The 25,326-nt window shown below is 39.0% G+C and overlaps 1 protein-coding gene across 2 annotated transcripts in view; it reads right to left on the reverse strand.

Moving 5' to 3' along the window:
- Nucleotides 1-25,326, reverse strand: part of CCDC162P (coiled-coil domain containing 162, pseudogene) — a 195,329-nt gene that overhangs the window by 143,858 nt on the left and 26,145 nt on the right. The window contains exons 2-10 of one of the 2 annotated variants that reach the window (XM_012182637.5): nt 24,857-25,020; nt 22,653-22,725; nt 22,172-22,282; nt 16,770-16,883; nt 14,454-14,648; nt 13,156-13,309; nt 11,665-11,822; nt 8,902-9,054; nt 5,638-5,739 (exon numbers count right to left, since the gene is read on the reverse strand). In XM_012182637.5, coding sequence (XP_012038027.3) covers nt 5,638-5,739; nt 8,902-9,054; nt 11,665-11,822; nt 13,156-13,309; nt 14,454-14,648; nt 16,770-16,883; nt 22,172-22,282; nt 22,653-22,725; nt 24,857-24,993 — 1,197 coding nt within the window. In that variant the 5' untranslated portion in view covers nt 24,994-25,020. The remainder of the gene's footprint in view (nt 1-5,637; nt 5,740-8,901; nt 9,055-11,664; nt 11,823-13,155; nt 13,310-14,453; nt 14,649-16,769; nt 16,884-22,171; nt 22,283-22,652; nt 22,726-24,856; nt 25,021-25,326) is intronic. The other variant, XM_060419505.1, reaches the window with a different exon arrangement.

Genomic DNA, 25,326 nt, shown 5'->3' on the forward strand with positions numbered 1-25,326 from the left:
ACTGAGCCACCTGGGAAACCCCAAATAGCCAAAAAAATTTGAAAAAGAAAAACAAAGTTGGAAGACTCAAAATCCCTGATTTCAAAACATATTACAAAGCCACCTTAGTCAAAATGGCATGGTACTGGTGTACATTGGACATACAGACCAGTGGAATAAAATGGCAAGCTTAGAAATAAATTTCTGAGTGCATAATCAAATGATCTTAGTAAAGGTGCCAGCACCATGCAAAAGAGAAGGAACAAGGGACATATGTATAACTATGACTGATCCATGTTGATGTATGGCAGAAACCAACACAATACTGTAATTATCCTTCAACTAAAAATAAATAAATTAAGAAAAAAAAGAGAAGGGACAGTCTCCTCAACAAATGGTGCTGGGGAAAAAAATGGATATTCACATACAATATAATGAAGTTGGATTCTTATAACATATATAATAGTTAACTCAAAATGGATTAAAAATCTAACCATAAGACCTAAAACTGTCAAAGTCTTAACAGAAAATGGGGAAATTTTCATGATATTGGACTTGGCAATGATTTCTTGGATATGACACAAAATGAACAGGCCAAAAAAAAAAAAAATAGACAAATGTGACTCAATCAAACTTAAACAATTCTGTGTATCAAAGGACAAAATTAACAGAGTGAAAAGGCAACTTAAATAATGAGAGAATAATTTGCAAATAATGTATCTGATAAGGGGGTAATGTCCAGAATATATAAGGAAAATTCCTACAACTCAACCATAAAAAAATCAAATAACTCATTCAAAAATAGGCAAAGAGCTTCAAGGAAAAAGAAAGAACTTCAAAGGAATTTCTCCAAATATGATATACAAGTGGCTAAAAATCATATGAAAAAGTGCTCAAAATTACTAATCATTAGAGAAATTCAAAAAGGAAAAAAAATCACACTGAAACATCACTTCATATCTACTAAGATGACTAATATTAAAAAAAAGAAAGAAAATAACAAATGTTAATGAGGATATAGAGAAACTGAACCCTTCTGCACTATTGGTGAGGCTGTAAAATGCTGCAACTACTATGGAAAATACTATGGCGCTTCCTCAAAAAGAGTTAAAAATGGAATTATATTATGGTCCAGAAATTTTACTTATGGGTATATATACAAAAGAACTGAAAGCAGGATTTCAAAGAGTTATTTTCATATCCATGTTAACAGTAGTCTTATTCACAATAGCCATGAGGTAAAAGCAACCAAAATGTTCAACAACAAATGAATAGACAAAATGTAGTGGATACATACAAAGAAATATTCAACCTCAAAAAAGGAAGGAAATTATAACAAATTCTATGAATGAACCTTCAGGATATTATGGAGGGTAAAATAAGCAGTCACAAAAAGACAAATCCTGTATAATTCCATAATATGTGGTGCCTGGAGTAGTCAAACTCACAGAAACAGAAAGCAGAATGGTGGTTACTAGAATTTAGAGGAAGAGAGGAATGAGGAGTTATTATTTAATGGGTAAAGAGTTTCAGTCTGCCAGATGAAAAGAGTTCTGGAGATGGATGTTGGTGATGGCTGTACAACTTTATGAACTTACTTAATACCACTGACCTGTACACTGAAAAATGGTTATAATGTCAAATTTAAGGTTATGTATAATTTTACCACAATTTTAGGGGAGAGAAGGAAAAAATAATATAAAAGGATGCCGTGTAACCCTCACTTCATTTTCGCTGCTGTAATTTCTTGCAAAATTATAGTACAATATCACAACCTAGATACTGGCATTGAGATAGTCAATATACAGTACAGATTCATCATAAGGATCCTTCATATTACCCATCTATAATTATACTTCGTCTCCTTCCCCACCATTCTCTTATTAAACCCTAGAATCCATGAATCTGTTCTCCATTTCTATAATTCTGTCATTTTGAGAGTTTGCAGGGCTTCCCTATAGCTCAGTTAATAAAGATTAACTGCAATGCAGGAGACCCCAGTTTGATTCCTAACAGAAGCAGAAGATATTGAGAAAAGGTGGCAAGAATACACAGGAGGACTATACAAAAAAGATCTTTATGACCCAGATAACCATGATGGTGTGATCACTCACCTAGAGCCAGACATCCTGGAATGCTAAGTCAAGTGGGCCTTAGGAAGCATCACTACAAACAAAGCTAGTGGAGGTGATGGAATTCCAGTTGAGCTATTTCAAATCCTGAAAGATGTTGCTGTAAAGTGCTGCAACCAATATGCCAGCAAATTTGGAAAGTTCAGCAGTGGCCACAGGACTGGAAAAGGTCAGTTTTCATTCCAATCCCAAAGAAAGGCAATGTAAAGAATGTTCAAACTACGGCACAATTGCACTCATCTCACATGCTAGGAAAGTAACATTCAAACTTCTCCAAGCCAGGCTTCAACAGTACATGAACCGTGAACCTCCAGATGTTCAAGCTGGATTTAGAAAAAGTAGAGGACGCAGAGATCAAATTGCCAACATCCACTGGCTCATCAAAAACACAACAGAGTTCCAGAAAAATATCTACTTCTGCTTTACTGACTATGCCAAAGCTTTGACTGTGTGGATCACAACAAACTGTGGAAAATTCTTAAAGAGATGGGTATACTAGACCACCTGACCTGTCTCCTGAGAAATCGGTATGCAGGTCAAGAAGCAACAGTTGGAACTGGACATGGAACAACAGACTGGTTCCAAATTGGGAAAGGAGTATGTCAAGACTGCATATTGTCACCCTGCTTATTTAACTTATATGCAGAGTACATCATAAAAAATGCTGGAAAGCTGGAAAGCACAAGCTGGAATCAAGATTGCCAGGAGAAATATCAATAACCTCAGATATGCAGATGACACCACACTTATGGCAGAAGGTGAAGAGGAACTAAAGAGCCTCTTGATGAAAGTGAAAGAGGAAAGTGAAAAAATTGGCTTAAAACTCAACATTCAGAAAACTAAGATCATGGCATATGGTCCAGTACTTCATGGCAAATAGATGGGGATACAATGGAAACAGTGACATACTTCATTTTTTTGGGCTCCAAAATCACTGAAGATGGTGACTGCAGCCATGAAATTCAAAGATGCTTGCTCCTTGGAAGAAAGGCTATGACCAACCTACACAGCATATTAAAAAGCAGAGACATTATTTTGCTGACAAATGTCTGTCTAGTCAAAGCTATAGTTTTTTCCAGTAGTCATGTATGAATGTGAGAGTTCGATGATAAAGAAAGCTGAGTGTCGGGAATTGATGCTTTTGAATTTTAGTGTTGGAGAAGATTCTTGAGAGTCCCTTGGACTTCAAGGAAATCAGACCAGTCCATCCGGAAATCAGTCCTGAATATTCATTGAAGAAATGATCCTGAAGCTGAAGCTCCAATACTTTGGCCACTTGATGCAAAAAAAAAAACAAAAAAAAAACAAAACTGACTCATTGGGAAAAACCTGATGCTGGGAAAGACTGAAGGTAGGAGGAGAAGGGGACTGCAGAGGATGAGATTGGTTGGATAGCATCACTGACTCTAAGGACATGAGTTTGAGCGAGTTCCAGGAGTTGGTAATGGACAGGGAAACCTGGTGTGCTGCAGTCCGTGGGATTGCGAAGAGTTGGAAATGACTGAGCAACTGAACTGAACTGAACTGAAGAGTGTTGTATAAATGGAATCATGCAGTCTTTATGGGTTGAGTTTTTTATTCACACAGTTCTCTGACGATTCATCCAGGTTTTTGGGTAAATCAACAGTTTTGTTCCTTTTTCTAGCTGATTGATGTTTCATGATATGAACGTACTTCAGTTTATTGACTCACAGTTCCAGAAAAACATCTATTTCTGCTTTCCTGACTATGCCAAAGCCTTTGACTGTGTGGATCACAATAAACTGTGGAAAATTCTGAAAGAGTTGGGAATACCAGACCACCTGACAGGCCTCTTGAGAAACCTATATGCAGGTCAGGAAGCAACAGTTAGAACTGGACATGGAACAACAGACTGGTTCCAAATAGAAAAAGGAGTACACCAAGACTGTATATTGTCACCTTGCTTGTTTAACTTACATGCAGAGTACATTATGAGAAACGCTGGGCTAGATGAAGCTCAAGCTGGAATCAAGAATGCTGGGAGAAATATCAATAACCTCAGATATGCAGATGACACCACCCTTATGGCAGAAAGTGAAGAGGAACTAAAAAGCCTCTTGATGAAAGTGAAAGAAGAGAGTGAAAAAGTTGGCTTAAAGCTCAACATTCAGAAAATGAAGATCATGGCATCCGGTCCCATCACTTCATGAGAAATAGATGGGGAAACAGTGGATGCAGTTTCAGACTTTATTTTGGGGGGCTCCAAAATCACTGCAGATGGTGACTGCAGCCATGAAATTAAAAGACACTTACTCCTTGGAAGGAAAGTTATGACCAACTTAGATAGCATATTAAAAAGCAGAGACATTACTTTGCCAACAAAGGTCCGTCTAGTCAAGGCTATGGTTTTTCCTGTGGTCGTGTATGGATGTGAGAGTTGGACTGTAAAGAAAGCTGAGCGCTGAAGAATTGATGTTTTTGAACTGTGATGTTGGAGAAGACTTTTGAGAGTCCCTTGGACTTCAAGGAGATCCAACCAGTCCATTCTAAAGGAGATCAGTCCTGGGTGTTCTTTGGAAGGAATGATGCTAAAGCTGAAACTCCAGTACTTTGGCCACCTCATGCAAAGAGTTGACTCATTGGAAAAGACTCTGATGCTGGGAGGGATTGGGGGCAGGAGGAGAAGGGGATGACAGAGGATGAGATGGCTGGATGGCATCACCGACTCGATGGATGTGAGTTTGAGTGAACTCCGGGAGCTGGTGATGGACAGGGAGGCCTGGCATGCTGCAATTCATGGGGTTGCAAAGAGTTGGACACAACTGAGTGACTGAACTGAACTGAACTGAAAGGACATCCAGGTTGTTTGTAGTTTTTGGTTATTGTGAATAAAGCCGATATAAGTGTTCATGAAAAACAAGAAGGAAGGAAATCTGGTCACATGTTACAACATGGATGAACCTGAGGACATTCTAGTAAGTGAAACAAAGCCAGCACAAAAGGACAAATACTGTATATCCTATTCATATGCAGTATCTAAGAGTAGTCTAATTCAGAAACAGAAAGTAGAATGGTGGTTGATTAGGGCTGTGAGGAAGAGGAAATAGGGAGTTTTTTAGTAGGCAGAGAGTTTCGTTTTTGCAAGATGAGAAAGTTTTGGAGATCTACTTCACAACACTGTGAATATACTGAACACTGATGAATCATACACTTAAAAATGGGTAAGATGATACATTTTATGCTTGTGCATATATATTTTTCACCATAGTAAAAGTAAGATGGTTCAATGTTTAGTCCACTAGTTTGGTTTCACAAACAAGGAAACAAAAACCTAAGGAGGTTATGTGACTAGAGCAATATCACACAGAGACTTAGTGTTAAAGCCAACTCTTTTGACAACTGTCACTAATGAAAGCTAACAGGATATAAAATCTGGCAATTAGATTAGACAATTCCAAATAAAGCCTTCATAGTGAATCCATGGCTAACATTTTTTAAAAGTGGAAAGAATTCCATTTTCTGAGAACAGAATTTTATCTACAAGGAAACATGGTTACTTTTTTACCTTCAAAAACTTTGCTTGGAGTTGCATTAATACATCTATTCTTCTCCGTTCTTTTAGTTTGGTCAAAAGCTTCTTTTGCCAAGGATCACATTTTGGCTTAATCTAGTGGACAAACACACACAAACTTAAATATAACAGAATGATTCTCAATAAAAGTTGCAAATAAAGAGAACCAAGGACTTTCTGAAATGGGATCTGGCCTCAGTCGTAGTTTTCTGGAGCATGTGAAGTCTTGGCAAGGGTCTGTGTGGATTCTCAGATCTGTGGAGGGAGAGGGCAACAGCAGTTCCTGCTGGTACCTGGCCTGAGATGCAGTAGCTCCATCTAGAATGACACGGCATCATTTGCTGGCAGAAGGGACCCTAAATCCATCAATGTTAGGCACTGTACTACCTTTATGGGGCAAGAGAAGTTTGCCCACAAAATCTCCTTGTGGCTCCACATGTAAAACTTCACCTTTCATATTAACAAGTTGTATTTCAAAAATTAGTTCTATGGCTGTAAATACTTCAATGTACTCATAACTTTCAAATTTAGATCTAGCTCTAAGCTCCAGCCTGTTATATCCAACTATCTCCTTGATATTTATACTTGAATGGCAAGTATAATAATCTAAAACAGAAAGTCCGGCTTTCCCTACACCAACCACCTATTTGCTCAAGCCCCAGATTTAGGAATAATCTGTGATTTCTCTGCTTTCCTTCCATCCATCTTTATCACATAAGATGCCTGGGTCCAGCCCCAGTGGATCCAGGGAATTCAAAGCGGGGACGGCGTTGGAGAGGAAAACTTATTTATTTATTAATATAGAAATATAAGATTAGATTAGGGAGAAATAGTGTAGTAGGAAAATTAAGTGGAGAAAGGAAGCTGAATAACTTGGTTTACGTGGGAACCCAATAAAGTTCCAGACAAGGAGCTTGCACCACCTACGTTAGGCCACTGGCATCCTCTTGAATATCGGGGGGGTGCCTCGCCTTGGTCTCCCCCTCGCGTGGATCTTAAAAGCCGGGGCAAGTAAGTAGACATGGTGAGCCTCCACGTCCCAGATGGGAATTCAGCCAGAAATTAGAGAGAAGACACGGGGGAAACCAGTCCAATGACTGGCCCCATCCTCTATTGTTCAGAAGGCCTTTAATACTTTTTGATTATACATAGAGATCAATGGGTAACACAAAGTTATGCAGCGTTTAGCAGTCCAGACTCTTATCAAAACCAGGCTTTTCTCTCTGCATATCTAGTTGTATACACAAGTCTTAGGTGATTTACATCATCTTCTGGCCAAAAAGGGCCAATTAACATTTTACAGCCTTTTTTCTGATATGGGTTTGTTGACTAGAAGACTTATTTGTGTTGATCTTCCCAAAGTCTGGTGCCACTCTCAGAAAGCACTAAATAAAGTTACATTCTTACATAGCAAGGACACAAGAGGAGTGCAGTGATATATAACAAAGAGAAAAGTAATTAACTCAAAAGTCTAGTGTTGCTAACATCAAAACTATTATATATCTTTTTCTATATCCCGATTACCTTGATTAACATCCTCCCAGGTGCTTAAAAGATAAAGAATATGGAGGCCTGGTAACAATCATTGAGTCAACAGTGAAAACCCGTCACCAATATGATCTTTAACTCTCTAGAAAAGGCTCTGTATCTTTAAGATGCTTTTAAGCTTTGTGCCTCTCCCGGTTGGGGGGCTGTAAGCAATTCACAAGCTGTAAGAGGTCCGGGGGAACCTGTTAGGCAAGCTAGAGAGCTATCAGAGGGGTTTAACTGAAACATCCCTTTCAAATGCAGAAGGCTAAAGCCCTGATGTGACTTTTTCCAGAGAATATTAGAAGAGTGAAAAAGCAGGCAGATTCTTATTTTGGGGGGAGTGGATGCTCAGGAAATTCCAGGGGGAATCCCTGAAGTCTGATCACGTCCTTGGGTTTTGTCAGGCTTCCTTCCTCATGACCTTGTCACGGGTGGGATTCCTCACGCTGGCTCCTGGCAATAAAATGTTTCCTTCATGACACAATTGATCCTCATTATTCATGGATTTTGTATTTTTGGATTTGCCTACTCACTGAAACTTATTTGTCATCCCCAAATCAATACAGAGATTTCCTGGACATTCATGGACATGCTCAGGATGGTTAAAAAGTTCAAGTCACCCAACCCCACATTCCCAGCTGAGGACAAACAAGGGTGACATTCACCTATTTACTACTTATTTGAGTGTGTACTATAAACAAGTGTTCTTTTTATGGCCTAATTAGTGCCAGGTTTTTATACTTTTTGTGCTTTTCATTAGTAATTTCACTATTTTAAATGGCCTCCAACAGGGGGCTGAAGAGCTGTCTAGTGTTCCTAAGTATAGGAAGGCTGTGTTGTGTCTTGTAGAAGGACAAGTGTTCAAAAAGCTTCGTTCAGGTATGAGCTATAGTGCTGTTGGCCATGAGTTCGATGATAATGAATCAACAACATATATTGGATAAAGTCTGTTCAAATAGAAACACATATAAAACTAGTTATGTATTGATCAATTGATGAACTTAACACAGGGAGGCCTGATGTGCTGCGATTCATGGGGTCACAAAGAGTCGGGCACGACTGAGCAACTGAACTGAACTGAACTGAATTGACTGAACCTTTTACTTCCCTTATGAGCAGTGGTTTAGGATTTGTTAATTCAGTGTTTGCGGCAACTTTACAGAACATAACTACCCCAAAACAATGAGAATCAACTGTATTTACTACTATCTCAAATCAACTCATTTAATCTACTCACTTTTGAATAATTGTGAATTGTGTATCTCCAGTACCAAGGGCCATGTAAGACACATAGAATGCAGTCAGTAAACAGTTCTTGACTAAAAAACTGGATTTACACAACTCAAGTATAACTCTGAATGTTCTTTATTCTTGCCCAGTAGCCCAGGTCACTAACAACAGAAAGGAGTTCTGACTCAACAGAGATGGGCAAAGAAATATGTGAGAACTTCCAGAAAAGATAGATCAGCCTGGCTAACTTCAACAGACTCAAGGCAGGAAGGAGCTGGGGGATGGTGGTACACGAGGCCAGGTTTTCTAAGCCGCCTCTCTGAAGTCAGGCAGGCACCTACCCTTGCTCCCAGGGCACAGTTTGCTGAGCGCATTGAGGAGAGGGGATAATAGGCATCTGACAGACCGGATGCTGCCAGGTTGTCTGGCCTCCTTGGAGGACACTCTGTGACATGGCTGACATCATTCACAAGTGACCGTCACCACAGGGCTCCTTACCTTTATAAAGGAAGTCCAGTTGGCTCTCTTTTTCAAGGCCCTACCAGGTCCTGCCAAATCCAAATTTTCCACTTTAGCTATCCCAGCATTATAGTCTGGAAACGTTTGCATTCTCTGTTGCTCCAAGAAGATGCTTTGAAATTTTTGGGAAACCTAAACAGGATGGAGAAAAGAGAAGCCCAGAGGGGAGAAATAGTCTCAGGCTGCAGGCAATTTCAAGAACAGGTACTAACTGCCTCTGAAAGAGTCCTGGAGTCAAACTATTTTATACAACATGATTCTGTGACAGTAATAGGACTTAAATGTAAATACCTGAGGGGCACATGCATTCAGTCAGCCTATTACTATAATCATGTGTGTGTTACTTATCCTGAATATCTGCTCCAAAGATTGGAAATAATGTAATATATTTATTTATATATATATTTTAAATGGACCCTTAATGAGCAGTAGACTGTCTTTCTTTGGGAATATATTCCCTTTTCCTGACCACCTGATAAATGAGAAAATTTAAGGGTTAGATAAATCCTGCTCCCAGAAGCCTGACCAGGATATTGCTAGAGAGAAGAGTCCGGATGCTGGGACCTGTTGAAACTCCTTACGGTACATCAGTCACAGCCCTCACATCTCAGTTCCAGACTGAGGCTTTCTATGATATAACTGCCTACTGCTAAGAGGCAGACACTGCGTGCTCCCTTCTCGGGCAGACTCAGGCCTCCCGAGCCTGTGCAGGTGCCTTCATCAGTGCCCCGGCCACCTGCGTCACGACTTCCTCAGTGCAAGGAGAGCTTGTGGAGGGAATCTCAAGAATCTACCCCATGGTGATGGCTGCAAAACAGTGTGAATGCTCTTACTACCACTTAGCTGTACACTTAGAAATGGTTAAAATGTTAAATCTTATGTATATTTAATTACAGAGAAAGAGTGAGAACCTGACACACCCTAGGGCCTGAAAAAAAGTTTCTGGAATAAGTAAGTTCAGTGAGATACAGAGCTAAAGATTCTTCCAGTTAATGCTATGCTATCTAGGCTGTGTTATCCAATACTATTGCTCTTAGCCATATGTGGCTATTTAACATTTAAATGCAAATTTATAAAAATTCGATAAAATTTAAAATTTAGTTCCTCATTTACACTACCCGATGTTTCACAGTCACATGTGACTAGTGGTTACCACATCAGACAGACACAGATCATACCCATCAGTGCACAAAGTTCAATGAAATGGTGCCAGTCTAAGCTAGAGTGGCAAACTTTTTCTTAAAGGGCCAGATGGTAAATATTTTAGACTTTGCAAACCACATGGTCTCTGTTACAACTACTCAATGCTGCAGTACAGTGTGAAAGCAGCCACAGCCTGTGTACATAATGAAAGGGCATGGCTGTATTCCAATAACACTTAACTTTAACAAACACTAGGAGGTGGACTGCAGGCTGTAGTTTGCTGACCCTGCTCTAGGGCTTTGGAAAACCAAAATAGACACTCTTCCTATTTATAGAAATTCGTCCTACACAAAAAAATGTGTTGTAATGTGATTATCTTGGGAGTACAATTACCACTGCACATAATACTGTTACAAGAAAATCAAAAGTGGAAACTCTATGTGAAGACAAGCTGTTCTTTGGGGAGAAGGCTCCTCTGTGCAAGAGTTCTGCAGCCTCAAATTCTTTTGTTGTCACTGATGAGAGTCTACTGTGCCATAACCTATCTTTATTTATTTGGACTCTTTTTAACACTGTCTTGCTCTGATTCTGGTTTGGGTCTATCATAATACTTGCTGATAATGAATGAGGGTGAGGATACTCCCATAGAAGCACTCTCTACTGAAGACAGTGCTGCTACTGATATGAAAAGAAAGACAAAAGCTAAACAACACCACCTTCAAAGAAACCAGAGGACATGTGATACCACTGGTTCCAGTGAGCTTAAAGAGTCCGTGTTACATAATAAAAGAAATAATCCCAGTAAAATAATGCTGGAACAAATACACATGGATGTGAAACTTCAAGGTAAAAGTAAATGGTGATATAGTAAGTAAGTAAGTAAGTGGTTCCTTCTTACACAAAGGGTGTTCAAAAACATACAGATTTGATCTTTGCCTTTTTGGATTAACCAACTTATTATTTTTACCTAGCAAATACATATATTTATAAATATTATACACCCAGATCTAGAAAAATATCTTTTTGTTGAAACTCTGGCTAAAAAGTTTATTATTGTAATTTTGAGGTTCTCTATGTATAATCCTATTTTTTTCCCTTTGAAACAAGTTCTAATATGGCTTTTGATAATATGATTTTTTTATTCAAGGAGGTGCAACACTATGAGATAGCAAACTATGGCTGCTTAACTTTAAAAATCACTACACAATATACACTGTACTGAATATAAAGCATTTTGCCAACTGAAGAGCTATTGGTACACTTTCTGAGAATCAAAGGGCTTTAGACACTAGACAACTCCATATTTAAAAAGTACCAAATCTTGGCTATGTTTACATCATCTATTATGAACTACAACTTACCATTTTCTCTAAATTCTGCAGAAAAATAATCCTACAATCCCTCTGGGTTGGATATTCAAGGGTTTCAAAATTCTAACAGAGAGAAAGTTCAACTGCTAGTCTAAATCTCACCTATTACTATTATATTTTATCACTCTAGAAACAATTGCGGCAGTGTGAATATCCAACTTCGGGGCAGATACTAGTATTTTCTTTCATGAACACCTATATTTACATTAAGAAAGAATCTATAAAGTACCAAGGCAAAAAGTTCTGTCTCCTTAGAAGCATCCTTCAGCTCTTCCACGTCATATGAGATACTGAAATGGGAGAGCAGAAGCCTCAGCTGAGGTTTCAGTTCTTCTGTTTCTGTTGTGTGTTGGGGCAGAACGAAAGCAGTTTCTGTTCTCATTGGCTCTGAAAATATCCAAAATCAAGAGCATTAATACCAATGAATACCAGTCTCAGAGGAAAAAAGGAGAGTCCTTTGAAAAAACTGAAGTCAGGGCCTTTTCCATGGATGGTGAGGGCCATTCTGCTCCATGCCCAGCCTTCTCTGCCTTCTCTGCAGTCTAGCACACACTCAGCCAGGCCTAACAAACTTCTGGTGCTGGTTTTCTGGGGGAGGTAGTTAGGACTCCCCCTTCTTATAGCCCGCAGGAGAAAGCCAACGGACCCTTTGGGGAATGACTTAGTGAGAACAGAACTACTTGTAGTCCTTTGGAGTAGACAAAGAATATGACTTACAAGTTAACAAACAAATCAGGAGAAGCTGAGAACCTTCACCTCCTTTTGCCCAGCTCATTCTTACACATCTCTAAGCACCCAGACTGGACTTCCCATTTGAGATACCTTCTCTGATTCCCCACAACAGGGTTGGCTGCCTCTCCAGGTGCAACTGGTAAATTCATCACTCAGAGTAAAAACCTGATTAGATTTCTAAGTCATCTGTAACATAAGGTAAGGGTAAGAAGACTATTACATTGATTCAGATAAGGGAAGTCTTTAAAGATCATGTAAAATTAAAAATGAAGGGACTCTGCTCAATGTTATGTGACAGCCTGGATGGGAGGGAGATTGGGGGGAGAATGGATACATGTATAAGTATGGCTAAGTCTCTTCACTGTTCACCTGAAACTATTACAACATTGTTAATTGGCTATCCCCCAATACAAAGTGTTTTGGGTATATACAAAAAATAGAAATGAAAAGTTTTCAACCCTGGGGAAAAAAAATGAAGGTGACCTTAGTGATCACTTAATCTAAAAGGTTTATTTTGGAGATGAATAAATTGAGGCCCAAGGAGATGAAATGACTTAAACATGTAGGCTCACAGTGAGGCCACAACAGAAAAGCCCTAGAGCCCAGTACTTTCAACTTCAAGTTTATTGCTTTTTCCCCCTCTCTTAATTGTCTAGCTATAAAGATGGAGATAATAATTTCTAAGAGAAGTGTTTGTTATTTTTTTTCCACCAGAAAATATTAGATTAACACTTGTTAATTAAGAAGATAAAACTTTTGTGAATTCCCTGGCAGTGCAGTGGTTAGGGTTTGGTGCTTTCACCAACCGGGGCCCAGGTTTGATCCCTGGCCAGGGAACTAAGATCCTATAGACTGCATGGCATGGACAATTTTTTTTTTAAGATATAATTTTTTTCATACATAGAAAAATTTCAAGCAAGATCAGGTGCACACATGCAAAACCACAATCTTTTCTCCACATTTCCTAAGGGGAAAGAAGACTTCTTACCTGAAATGCTGGTATTCGTAGAGTCTGGAGATACAGAACCCTGGATGTCAGAGTCAGTGTCATCAACAGGAACCTTTTCATTTTCCTGACCAACTTCAGGGACTTCGTGAACAGCTACACTCAGAGCTTTGGAGATGGGTAAATACTGGAGGGCCTACAGAAGGGGACAACCAAGGGGCCACGTGTCAATTCAGTTTTCAAAGACGCTTCCAGACTTTGTTTCAGGAGCAGCCCTTTGATCTGATAGAGGAGGAAGGAGGTAGAGGTGGGCCTCAGTAATCTGCTCAATCATGAGGGTCTAAATCTGGAGCTAGGGACCTTGTGTTGTCACCAACTCTAAGTGACTTTAACATCCAGGCATGCCTACCTTGATCAATGACCCATAATGAGCAGGGCATCGTGTGGGGTGCTAGAGATATGAAAATAAGTAAGACATGGACCAAATTCAAAGAGTTCAGAATTTAGTGGGGGAACAGGACTTAGGAGCAGATCATTACTATGCCACATGACAGGGGAGAGATGCTTCAGAGGTAGAACCCACAGTGACTGACTGGGGAAGGGATGATGTCAGGATGATGGCCAGGAGTTATGGTTGGTGGTATCACTAAGATGAGGTGTAGTGGAGTAAGAAAAAATTAGGTGGCAAAACAGCAATCTTTCTAAAACAGAATGTGGTCACATCATTCCGTTCTGATGCCTGTATCTTGCAGTAGGGCCTCTCCTCTGTGACTCTCTTTACTCTGTGATTATACTCATCACATTGTATTTAAGTTGACTATTTACTTGCCCTTTTCCCTATCATCCTGTGACTCACATTTTGTTGCTGCTGTTCAGTCACCAAGTCATGTCCCACTCTTTGCGAACCCATGGGTCACAGCACGCCAGGCCTCCCTCACCATCAGCAAAGATTATATACTCCCATTGGCCCAGGATATGTCCCTGGCATAAATCAGACCCTCACTAGAGGCTGCTGAATAAAAAAAAGTAGATCTAAATTAGAGAGCATAAATCCAGAACAAGAGGCTGAAAACAAGAAATCATAGGGTGAATACAAAGTAGTATAACAGAGACATCTTTGGGAAAGCTAAATGGAGTGATTTCATTACAGCAAGATTCCAAAAGAAAAACAGTTTCAAAGGTCTCCAAGAAAAAAGCTAGTGACCCATTACTTTCCTGTCGTTCGTAAGGCAGATAGAATACAGAAACTGACAACCCCAAGTTAGGTGACAGGTGTGAAGAAAACAATGTCCTGAACATCCTGGGAAGGCAATGTATCACCATATAACTGTTTCACGTACCTGCACGTAGTGGTGAATAATCTTGACTGACTGTAGGTGACACACTAACCAATTTGTGTAAATAGTCAGGTCTTCCTGTGTCACTAAGTTAGGAGGATTCTTTCTTCCCATAAGGAAGTTTTCTCGTGCAACAGACAATCGATCAGCTCTCTGAAGAGCATCATTGTATTCCTGCATAATGTAGACAACTTGTTCCTGTTTAAGAGAGATGCCAAGACAGAATCTGATGATTTGCAAGCCTTATTCTTTGCGTCATTTGCTTCCAAGTATAGTGTATTACTGTTTGGGAGCCAAATAAGAAGCTCTTGTAATTTTAAAACTCTTTCATATTTTGAATTTGACTGATAAGGACAGCAATCAGTCATATTCTCACAACTTTGAAGGAAACTGACCCTAGCAAAGAGTCAGTGCATAAGGAAATTTAGTAACTGGAGTTGGCTTCTTAGATTTTTTAGCTATAGCCTATGAAGAAAAATAAATTTTCTATAATATAAAGCCACCCTCAAATCTCATTCTTAAAAAATAGTACCATTATCTTCTGCCACAGGGAGAAATGGCAAATAAGGGCATCCATTAGTTCCTTTCCCATCTTTAACCACCACTTAAAACATTGACAAGATATATTGTTTGTGGAGATGTAAACTGGTGCATCTAACGATAATATGAAAACAATATAGAAATTTCTCAAAAAATTAAAAATAGAACTACCATACTGATAACAGCCACTATGGAGAAAAGTATGGAGATTCCTTTAAAAACTAGGAATAAAACTACCATATGACCCAGCAATTCTACTACTCAGCATATATCCTGAGAAGACCATAATTTAAAGAGACACATATATCCCAATGTTCATTGCAGCACTATTTACAATAGCCAAGACATGGAAGCAACCTAGATGTTCATCGACAGATGAATGGACAAAGAAGTTGCAGTACATATATGCAATGGAATATTACTTAGCCAGTTAAAAAAGGAACAAATTTGAGACAGTTTAACTGAGGAGGACAAACTTAAAATCTGTTATACAGTGTGAACTAAATCAGAAAGAGAAAACAAATATCATATATTAATGCATAATATAAATGCATATATTTATATACGGAAGCTATAAAAATGGTACTGATGAAACTATTTGCAGGGCAGGAATAAAGACAAAAACATAGAGAATGGATTTGCGGACATAGTGGGGGAAGGAGAAGGTGGAATGAATTGAGAGATTAGCGCTGAAACATACATTGCCATGTTCAAAACAGATAGCTAGTAGGAAGTTCGGAGAAGGCAATGGCACCCCACTCCAGTACTCTTGCCTGGAAAATCCCATGGACGGAGGAGCCTGGTAGGCTGCAGTCCATGGGGTCACTAAGAGTCGGACACGACTGAGCGACTTCACTTTCACTTTTCACTTTCATGCACTGGAGAAGGAAATGGCAACCCACTCCAGTGTTCTTGCCTGGAGAATCCCAGGGACCGGGGAGCCTGGTGGGCTGCCGTCTATGGGGTTGCACAGAGTCGGACACGACTGAAGTGACTTAGCAGCAGCAGCAGCAGCAGTAGGAAGTTGCTGTATAACACAGGGAACTTAGTCTGGTGCTCTGGGATGACCTAGAGGAGTGAGATGAGGGGCTTGGGAGGGAGACTCCAGAGGAAGGGGATATATGTATACTTATATATGATTATTGTTGTATGGCAGAAACCAACACAATATTGTAAAGCAATTATCCTCCAATTACACATAAAAATTAAAAAAATAGAACTACCGTATCATCCAGCAATCCCATTTTGGGGTATATATATCAAAGAAAACAAAATCAGTATTTTAAAGTGATATCTGTATTTCAATATTCCATTGCAGCATTATTCATAATAGTCAAGATATGAAAACCTAAGGGTCTATTGATGGATGAATGGATAAAGAAAATGTGGTAAATTATAGATAATGGAATATTATTCAGCCACGAAGAGGAGGGGAATCCTAATAACATGAATAAATCTGGAGAACATTATGCTAAATGGAATAAGCCAGACAGAGAAAAAGACAAATACTGTGTGGTATCCCTTTTATGTGGAGTCTAAAAAAAAAAAAAATATCGAACTCAGAGAAGCAGAGAATAGAACAGTGGTAACCAGGGGCTGGGGCTTAGGGGAAAAGGGGAGATGTTGGCCAAAGGGTATACATTTACAGTTTATGTAGCATGAATAAGTCTAGAGATATAAAGTACAGGCATGATGACTAAATATAACATTGACAAGCTTAATGGCCATATTGTTTCATTACAGAAAATAGCCCATAGATTCTGTTCATGGGCTTCCTACCTTGTAAAAAGGATAAAGTTGCTCCATGATCTTACTGTGATGGCAAAATCTCTTCCACCTAAGCATGTGTAAATATTTACTCTGGGCCAGCTGGGTAATTCTCTCTGTATAATGCTTTAACAACAACAACAACAAAAATTAACTAGAATACAATTATAATAGGAAGGAAGGGTGTTCTCAGTCATGACTGACTCTTTGCGACCCAATGGACTGTAGCCCGCCTGGCTCCTCTGTCTATGGGATTCTCCAGGCAAGAATACTGGAGTGGGTTGCCATTTCCTCCTCCAGGGGATCTTCCCACCCCAGGGATTGAACCCATGTCTCCTGCATTGGCAGGCGGGTTCTTTACCAATTGCCCTATGGGAAGACTGGATTAAACCTTAAGAACAAAAATAATAGGAAAATAAGTTTGGCTGTTTTGGAAGGATCTATCAATACTTTCTACATGAAGATCATAAAATTAAGAAACCTGGCTCAATATACCATTCAAATTTAAATAGGTATTTTGTCAGTCCAACAGATTATAATTTCATCTATCAGTTGTTGAAGTTTTAACAGTGACATAAAAGCCTATAAAGCTAAGCTTAAAAATTTTTTAAAAACTGAAGTTTATGAACCCAAAGTACAAAGAACATTATAAATGAGATTATAGCTTTTAACCTTAGATCAAGAATTTTACTTGTACTTAAGTGTAGTCAAATAAGCCAATTCTTAAAAAATTTTATTTCTGATAACAATAATACTGCTATGATGGAATAAGTAGGATCACATGCACCCTTCTATCATAAACAATTAGAAAATAGGGCAAATTACACAAGGCAACTGTTTACTGACATGCAACAACAGGCAATGCAGAACTCTTGTCCTTGAGAGAAAGGAAACAAATGAAATGAGCTCTGGTCTTCTGTCTGAAGAAGGCAGTTTTTGAACTAGAATAGGAAATCAGAGCATGCTGGTTTCTCCGAGTTAAGGATAGAGAAATCAAGTTTGGGAAGTTGAGTCAGCTGGAGTTGACAGGGCAGAGTAATGGAGAGGAGAAAGTTATGCAGAAAAAGGGCTCCAGAAACCTACATAGAGATTTCCAAGTTCTTTGCTGACTATTAAGCATTGCATGCAGAGGGTGGAACTCCCTGAGGCTGTGCAAAGAATAGCAAACTCGGAAACTGTAAACTGAACATTTCTCAGAGTTCAAACAGAACTAGGAGACGTTCAAATTTCAATCTGACAGAGTAAAGAATCCTCACTAAATACCTGGAGCACTCAGCAGAGACACAAAAGGGGTGACAATTTAGTAAGAAGAATAAACTATGTCTGGAGTAAAAGTTACTCTAAACCTGCTCTAGCAAAGCTTCAAGACCAAGCCTTGTAAGTGTGAAACTGATCTATAACTTAATTGCCTGCTAGAATGAAGTATAACATCCTTTACGGAATGAAAAAAAAAAATCAGCATTCAGCAATGTAAAACTGCAATGCCTAGCCTCTAGGAAAAATTACTAGACATGCAAAGAAGCAGAAAAATATGACCCATAAGATGGAGAAAAATTAATGAAGAGAAACAGGCCCAGAAATGGCACCGGTGATGAAATTAGCAAACAAGGACTTTAAAAGAGTTTTTATTACTATGCTAAGTATGTTCAAGAATTGAAAGGAAAATGTGAACATAATAGAGAAATAAAAAATATTTTAAAAAGTTAAATAGAACTTTTAGAAATGAAGACTACAATATATGAAATAAAAAATTCATTGGATAGGATTAACAGCAGATTAGAACTGGACATGGAACAATGGACTGATTCAAAATTGGGAAAGAAATATATCAAGGTTGTATATTATCACCCTGCTTACTTAACTTATATGAAGAGTACATCATACTAAATGCCAGATGGGATGAATCACAAGCTGGAATCAAGATTGCCAGGAGAAATATCAACAACCTCAGATATGCAGATGATACCACTCTAATGGCAGAAAGTGAAGAGGAATTAAACAGCCTCTTAATCAGGGTAAAAGAGGAGAGTGAAAACTTGGTCTAAAACTAAACATTCAGAAAACTAAGATCATGGCATCTGGTCCCATCACTTCATGGCAAACAGATGGGAAAATAATGGAAACAGTGACAGATTTTATTTTTTTCTGAGCTCCAAAATCACTGCGGATGGTGACTGCCCCCACAAAATTAAAAGATCCTTGCTCCTTGGAAAGAAAGCTATGACAAACCTAGACAGCACATTAAAAAGCTGAGATATCACTTTGCTATATACATATAGTCAGTGACATGGTTTTTCCAATAGTCATGTATGTATGTGAGAATTGGACCATAAAGAAGGCTGAGTGCAGAAGAATTGATGCTTTCAAATTGTGGTGCTGGAGACGACTCTTTAGAGTCCCTTGGATAGCAAGGAGATCAATCCAGCCAGTCCTAAAGGAAATCAGTCCTGAATATTCACTGGAAGGACTGATGCTGAAGGTGAAACTCCAATACTTTGTACACCTGATGGGAAGAGCTGACTCATTGGAAAAGACCATGATGCTGGGAAAGATTTAGGATAGGAGGGCAAGGGAGCAACAGAGGATGAGATGGTTGGATGGCATCATGGACAAAGGACATGAGTCTGAGCAAACTCAGGAGATGGTGAAGGACAGGGAAGCCTGGCATGCTACAGACCAAGGGGTCACAAAGAGTCGGACAAGACTTAGCAACTCAACAACAATAGGAGCAGCAGCGGATTAGACAGTGCAGAAGAAATGGTTAGTAAACTTGAAGACATAGCAATAGAAACTATACAAAATGAAGCACTGAGGGAAAAAAGACAGAAAAATTTAACAGAGCCTCAGGGACTTATGGAAGATATGAAGGGATTTAACATATATGTCTAGGCTTCTCAAGTGATGCTAGTAGTAAAGAACCCACCTGCCAATGCAGGTAGATGTAAGAGACACAGGTTTGATCCCTGGGTTGGGAGGATCCCCTGGAGGAGGGCATGGCAATCCACTCCAGTATTCTTGCCTGAAGAATCCCATGGACGGAGGAGCTTGGCAGGCTACAGTCAATAGAGTGCAGAACAGACATGACTGAAGCATGCATGAATGAAACGTATATGTCACTGCAGTCCTAAAAGGACAAGTAGGGATATAAAATACATTTGGAGAAATAACAGTTGAAAAAAATTTAATTGATGAAAATGATAAAATCACAATCCGAGAAGTTCAACCAACTCCAAGCAAGAGAAACACAAAGAAAACCTCATCAAGGAACATCATAATCAAATAGCTTAAAACCATTAAGAAAAAATCTTAAAAGCAACCAGAGAACAAAAGAATAAAAAGTATTAGGAAATGGAAACAATGCAAGCCAGAAGACAGTAGAGCAACACATTTAAAAAGATAAAAGGGAAAAAATATCAGCCTAGAATACCATATTGAACAAATATACCTTTCTAAAACGAAGGCAAAGACCTTTCTTTTTTTTTTTCTTTCAAACAAATACTGAGAGAATTTGTCTTTGGCACATCTGTTCTACAAGAAATGTTAAATTAAGTTCTTTCGGCAGAAGATAAATGATAACATATGGAAACTTGGATTCTACCAAGCTTTTTCAAAGCTTTTGCCCATCTAGTCAAAGTTATGGTTTTTCCAGTGGTCATGTATGGATGTGAGAGTTGGACTATAAAGAAAGCTGAGTGCCGAAGAATTGATGCTTTTGAACTGTAGTGTTGGAGAAGACTCTTGAGAGTCCCTTGGACAGTAAGGAGATCAAACCAGTCAATCCTAAAGGAAATCAGTCCTGAATATTCATTGGAAGGACTGATGCTGAAGCTGAAACTTCAATATTTTGCCCACCTGATGTGAAAAAGTGACTCACTGGAAAAGACCCTGATGTTGGGAAAGATTGAAGGCAGGAGGAGTAGGGGACGGCAGAGGATGAGACTGGTTGGATAGCGTCACTGACTCTATGGACATGAGTTTGAGAAGCTCCGGGAGTTGGTAATGGACAGGGAGGCCTGGTGTGCTGCAGTCCACAGGGTCGCAAAGAGTTGGACACGACTGAGTGACTGAACTGAACTGAAGCTTTTTCAGCCTCTGCACTATTGATGTTTGGGACTGAATAATTCTTTGCAGTGAAGGGGTGGTTCTGTGTATTGCAGGATGTTTAGCAGCATCCCTGGCCTCTACTCACTAGAAGCCAGTAGCAACCCACTCCCCTCCCCAAATTGTGACAGCCAAAACTGTCTTGCCAAGCATCTCTAACCTTCACCCTCCCCTCCTCATCTCTCCCACGAGAAACACTGACACACACACAGGAATGAAGAGTGCCAGAAATATTAGGGAAAGAGAATCCTGGATGAAAATAATGATATTAGTTTGACTTGCAAACAAAATCTGAATATTTTTGTTTCTTTATGATTTACTTATTAGTTAATTGCTAACTTATTACTTATTAGTTAGTTGCTAATAATATACTTTGTATGCATAGTGAGGTTGTAACTCAAAACACAAGAGTAAAGAACAATGAATTTTTAAAATCTAAACAGTTCATGCTTATTATAAATTTTTTTAAATTTTAGAAAAATTATAAAATTTAAAAAAAATTTCTTTTATAAAAAATTTAGAAAATGCATAAAAGCAAAAAAAGGAAATTCATTGTCTGCCATTCAAAGACAGTAATTACTAACATTTTGGCCTATGTCTGCTCTTCAAGTGATTTTTCTGTATACTACATGACCATTATTGTAATATATATATACATACATATGTTTTTGTTACCTAATATTACATAACACAATAATTCCTTATGCAGAAAATCTTTAAAGGCAGAACAATAATCTATCAAATACCATACTGTTTTTCTTAACTCTCCTATGATTAGACATTTAGGCAACTCTAATCTTTTCACTTTTATTATAATGCTGCAATAATGATCTTTATTGGAATATCTTCCCCCCACTCCCCATGTTGTGAGTTATTTTCTTAGGAGAGATTTCCAGAAACATCTTCCTTAGGTCAGCCAATAGTTTTTGAGGTCTGCGACTATCTTAGTCAATGTTGTATTGCTTCCTAATACCAGCACAGGGAGCAACTAGTAGAAACTTTGCCAATTGTTTAGTGGCTGTAGCTAAGCTGAACTTAAATGGCATGTTGTAGCTGTTGTTCAGTTGCTAAATCGTGTCTGACTCTTTGTGACTCCATGGACTGCAGCACATCAGGCTTCCCTGTCTTTCATTATTTCCCGGAGTTTGGCATGGGTCTCTAGCAAAGAAGAGCATTTATATTAACCAAATTCTGCAAACCATACATATAGAGAATATTGTACCCTGGCCAGAGGACATACCAGAAAGCCAGTTTTGTTCATACATTTCTACTAAGTTTCAAATCTGCTTTTCAAATTGCTCAATGACTCTTACCTGCAACAGTAGCAAAGGTAAATTTTCAGGAGTGTACTCTCTCCTTAGGCAGCTCTCTAGCTCCCTCTGCATGACATCTGGTTGAATAACAAGGGACTTTGACTGAGCCACCTGAACCCCAGAGAACAGAGCAAGCAAAGAAAGGGAAAGAAGGAAACAAAACAATCCGTGTCTATGATAGAAAATGACATACAATTTCTGATAGCTTTCATATGTTATGCTGTTATACCTAAGATTTCAAGTTAATATTTTTAACATCATAAATCAAGGAACTGATTTATGATAAACACTCTACAAAAATCAGATATCTCCGAAGGACTGGCCTTCTCTGGTCCAGCAGTGTGCTGAATATTTTTTCTTTGTAAACACCGTCAGTAATATCAGCTGCTTGTTTACAAAAAGTTTTCCTTGTCAAGAGTTTCCACCAACTTAGCAAATCCTAATTCACTGTTATAATGAAATAGCCCATTGTTTTACTCACCTGTAAAGTTTTCTTTAGGGCCAGTTCCCTTTCTCTTCTAAAGTAAGAGATGTCCTTTGGCATTCGAACAGAGCTGCAGAAAATTTTATGCAATAGAAGTTGTAATTATAGAAGCTATTATAAATCAGATTAAAGACTGTTGCTATTGTTTAGTTGCTAAGTCAAATCTTACTCTTTGCAACCCCATAGACTGCAGAGCGCCATGCTTCCCTGTCCTTCACTGTCTCCTGGAGTTTGCTCAAACTCATGTTCACTGCATCCGTGATGCTATCCAAACATCTCATCCTCTGTCACCCACTTCTCCTCCTGCCCTGATTAATCTTCAACTCCACAAATGCTCATTTCTAAATAAATATATTATACTGGATTATTGGTCGCATGTAAAGGCCACAGGCTTCTGTCTTCAGTCAGAATCTCTCTTGTGTACACCTCACTCCTGTTAAACCTTAACTTGGGCCAGATGTCCTCTCCTGCTCACAAATACATAGTCTTTCCTTTTACCCCAACTTAAACCCACTCCAGTGTTCTTGCCTGGAGAATCCCAGGGATGGGGGAGCCTGGTGGGCTGCCGTCTATGGGGTCGCACAGAGTTGGACACGACTGAAGCGACTTAGCAGCAGCATCTCTCTAGAAACAGAGACAGTGGTGAGGCCATTTCTTACCCCTATCCATAGTTCCTTCAATAATCTCATTTCTAACAATTACTGTGCTTATCAGACCTCTATCTCATCGATTTTATTTGACACATAAAATAACACATATTATTCAAACAAAATGTTTTTATTTTTGTGTTCTAGCTCAGTTATCTGAAGGGTGAAAATGATCCTTAAATATCAAACATGAAATACTTTGGAAATTATCTTAGCCAAATTTTCTGCTTCAAAAAATTTATTCATCTCTAGGAAAAACACTGCAGAAGTGCTTGCTTAAGCACCCTCATTGACTGTTGTCCAAGCCTAACCATGAGGAAGGTGTAAGGAAGTACAAGCAGCATTGCCCTGGGGCCTGATAAAGGTGGGACCCTGGGTCAAAAAGAGGGATCCTCTCCACATTGGGTGTGAGATACATCCCAGGGCTTGGCAGCTTTGGGAACATTAAAACCATGGTGCAAATGTTACTGTATTAAGATGGGACTCTGCAAACACTGGCAAGGGGACCACAGGAGATGGTTCTGGAATACATGTGAGAAACGAGATTTGAAGGGGATTGTAGTCAGTAAAGTTCAGATTAATATTGTTCATGTGACCATTTATCAGTCCTCCTTGGATAAGTTTTAAGGGAAGATGAAAATAGATTGTTAGTTTATACACTTGTCAGCAGTTCACCCCCACTGGAATCATGGTCCTGTTTCTCAAAGGAACACCAGGCTGACAGTTAGAAGGCCTCTCAATCATGTGGGACTAAGAAACCCATGAGCCAGCTACGTTGAATTCCCAACTGCAGTTGGAATAATGCCTCCTCTTGTCTCCTCATGTCTTGGTTTTGATGGAAAAAGATACAAGTTTTGAAAGGGCCTTGAGGGTAAAAGCATGAATAAATCAAATGTATAATTTCTGTGATTACTGGGTACCTGTATCCTGGCTACAGCCTCACAGAGATGGAAAACCAGTAACCACCTAGAAAGAGGACCAGCTACTAAACAGGCAGTCAGGGAAACAGAAGAAACCCATTCTTTCCCTGCCCTCTTGTCTTCTAATTCTTTGGCATGCTGGGAGTTTGGGTGGGATTCAGGGTTCAGTTCTCTGACCTTCTCTTGCTCAGATCATGCCTTTCCTCTCAGTTAACCTCAAAGTGTCTGTGAATGACCTAAAGAGTTCAATTGCTATCATTGGCAGCATTTACCTATAGAATAGTTCCTAATAGAACATCATTTTTCAGAATTCACTATCAAATACCTCATATTATTTTCGTTTTGAAATTTCTCATCAAAATCAAGGTCAAATTCAGTTAAAATATCATTGGAGAAAATAAGGTTTCATTGACTATGGTTTGTATAATAGCTTCTGGAATCTTAAGACAATGATATGTGTAATGCCTTGATGATTCTAGAATATAGGAGAGCCTTAAGGGCAGCAGTCAAGCCTGAGCTTGAGATGATGCCAAATGTTCAAGTAAAAAGGAGAGGGGCACTCTGATGGAGCTTATGGGAAGTGAGTAGGGGTTGAAGCTCTTGAAGACCATGCCTTCACACTGCCACTATTTACCTGTAAGTTTGATGAGCTGACCCCTGGAGAGTCCATTGTTCTTCTATCTCAGACTTCAGTTCAGTCAATTGCGTAGCCAGTTCTTTTTCCAACACCTGGATCCTTTCTGTGGAAGCGATCTTATAAATTTCATCCATGGTTTGCAATTACTAATTTTCTGATCCCTGAAAAAAAGAGCACAAAACTCGTGGCTGAGTCCCTTGGTGACCATTACCCAGTGTGTGAGACTTTGTCTATCATTGCCCAAGAAATCATGTCAACTTTGTGGAAATGTATGCTTTTATAATTTGGAGAAATAGCTGGATTAGACTATCACTTATGAGTTAATGACTGTTTGGTAAATAGTAGAGAAAATACAGGTTATGTCTCCATTGATCATCTTTGTTCAGCCCAGTTCACCTTTAGAAATATCTCTATTTCAGCTTTGATTGTGCTGCTGCTGCTAAGTCGCTTCAGTCGTTTCCGACTCT

This window comes from Ovis aries, chromosome 8 (genome assembly GCF_016772045.2).
Source record: "Ovis aries strain OAR_USU_Benz2616 breed Rambouillet chromosome 8, ARS-UI_Ramb_v3.0, whole genome shotgun sequence".
Taxonomy (NCBI): domain Eukaryota; kingdom Metazoa; phylum Chordata; class Mammalia; order Artiodactyla; family Bovidae; genus Ovis; species Ovis aries.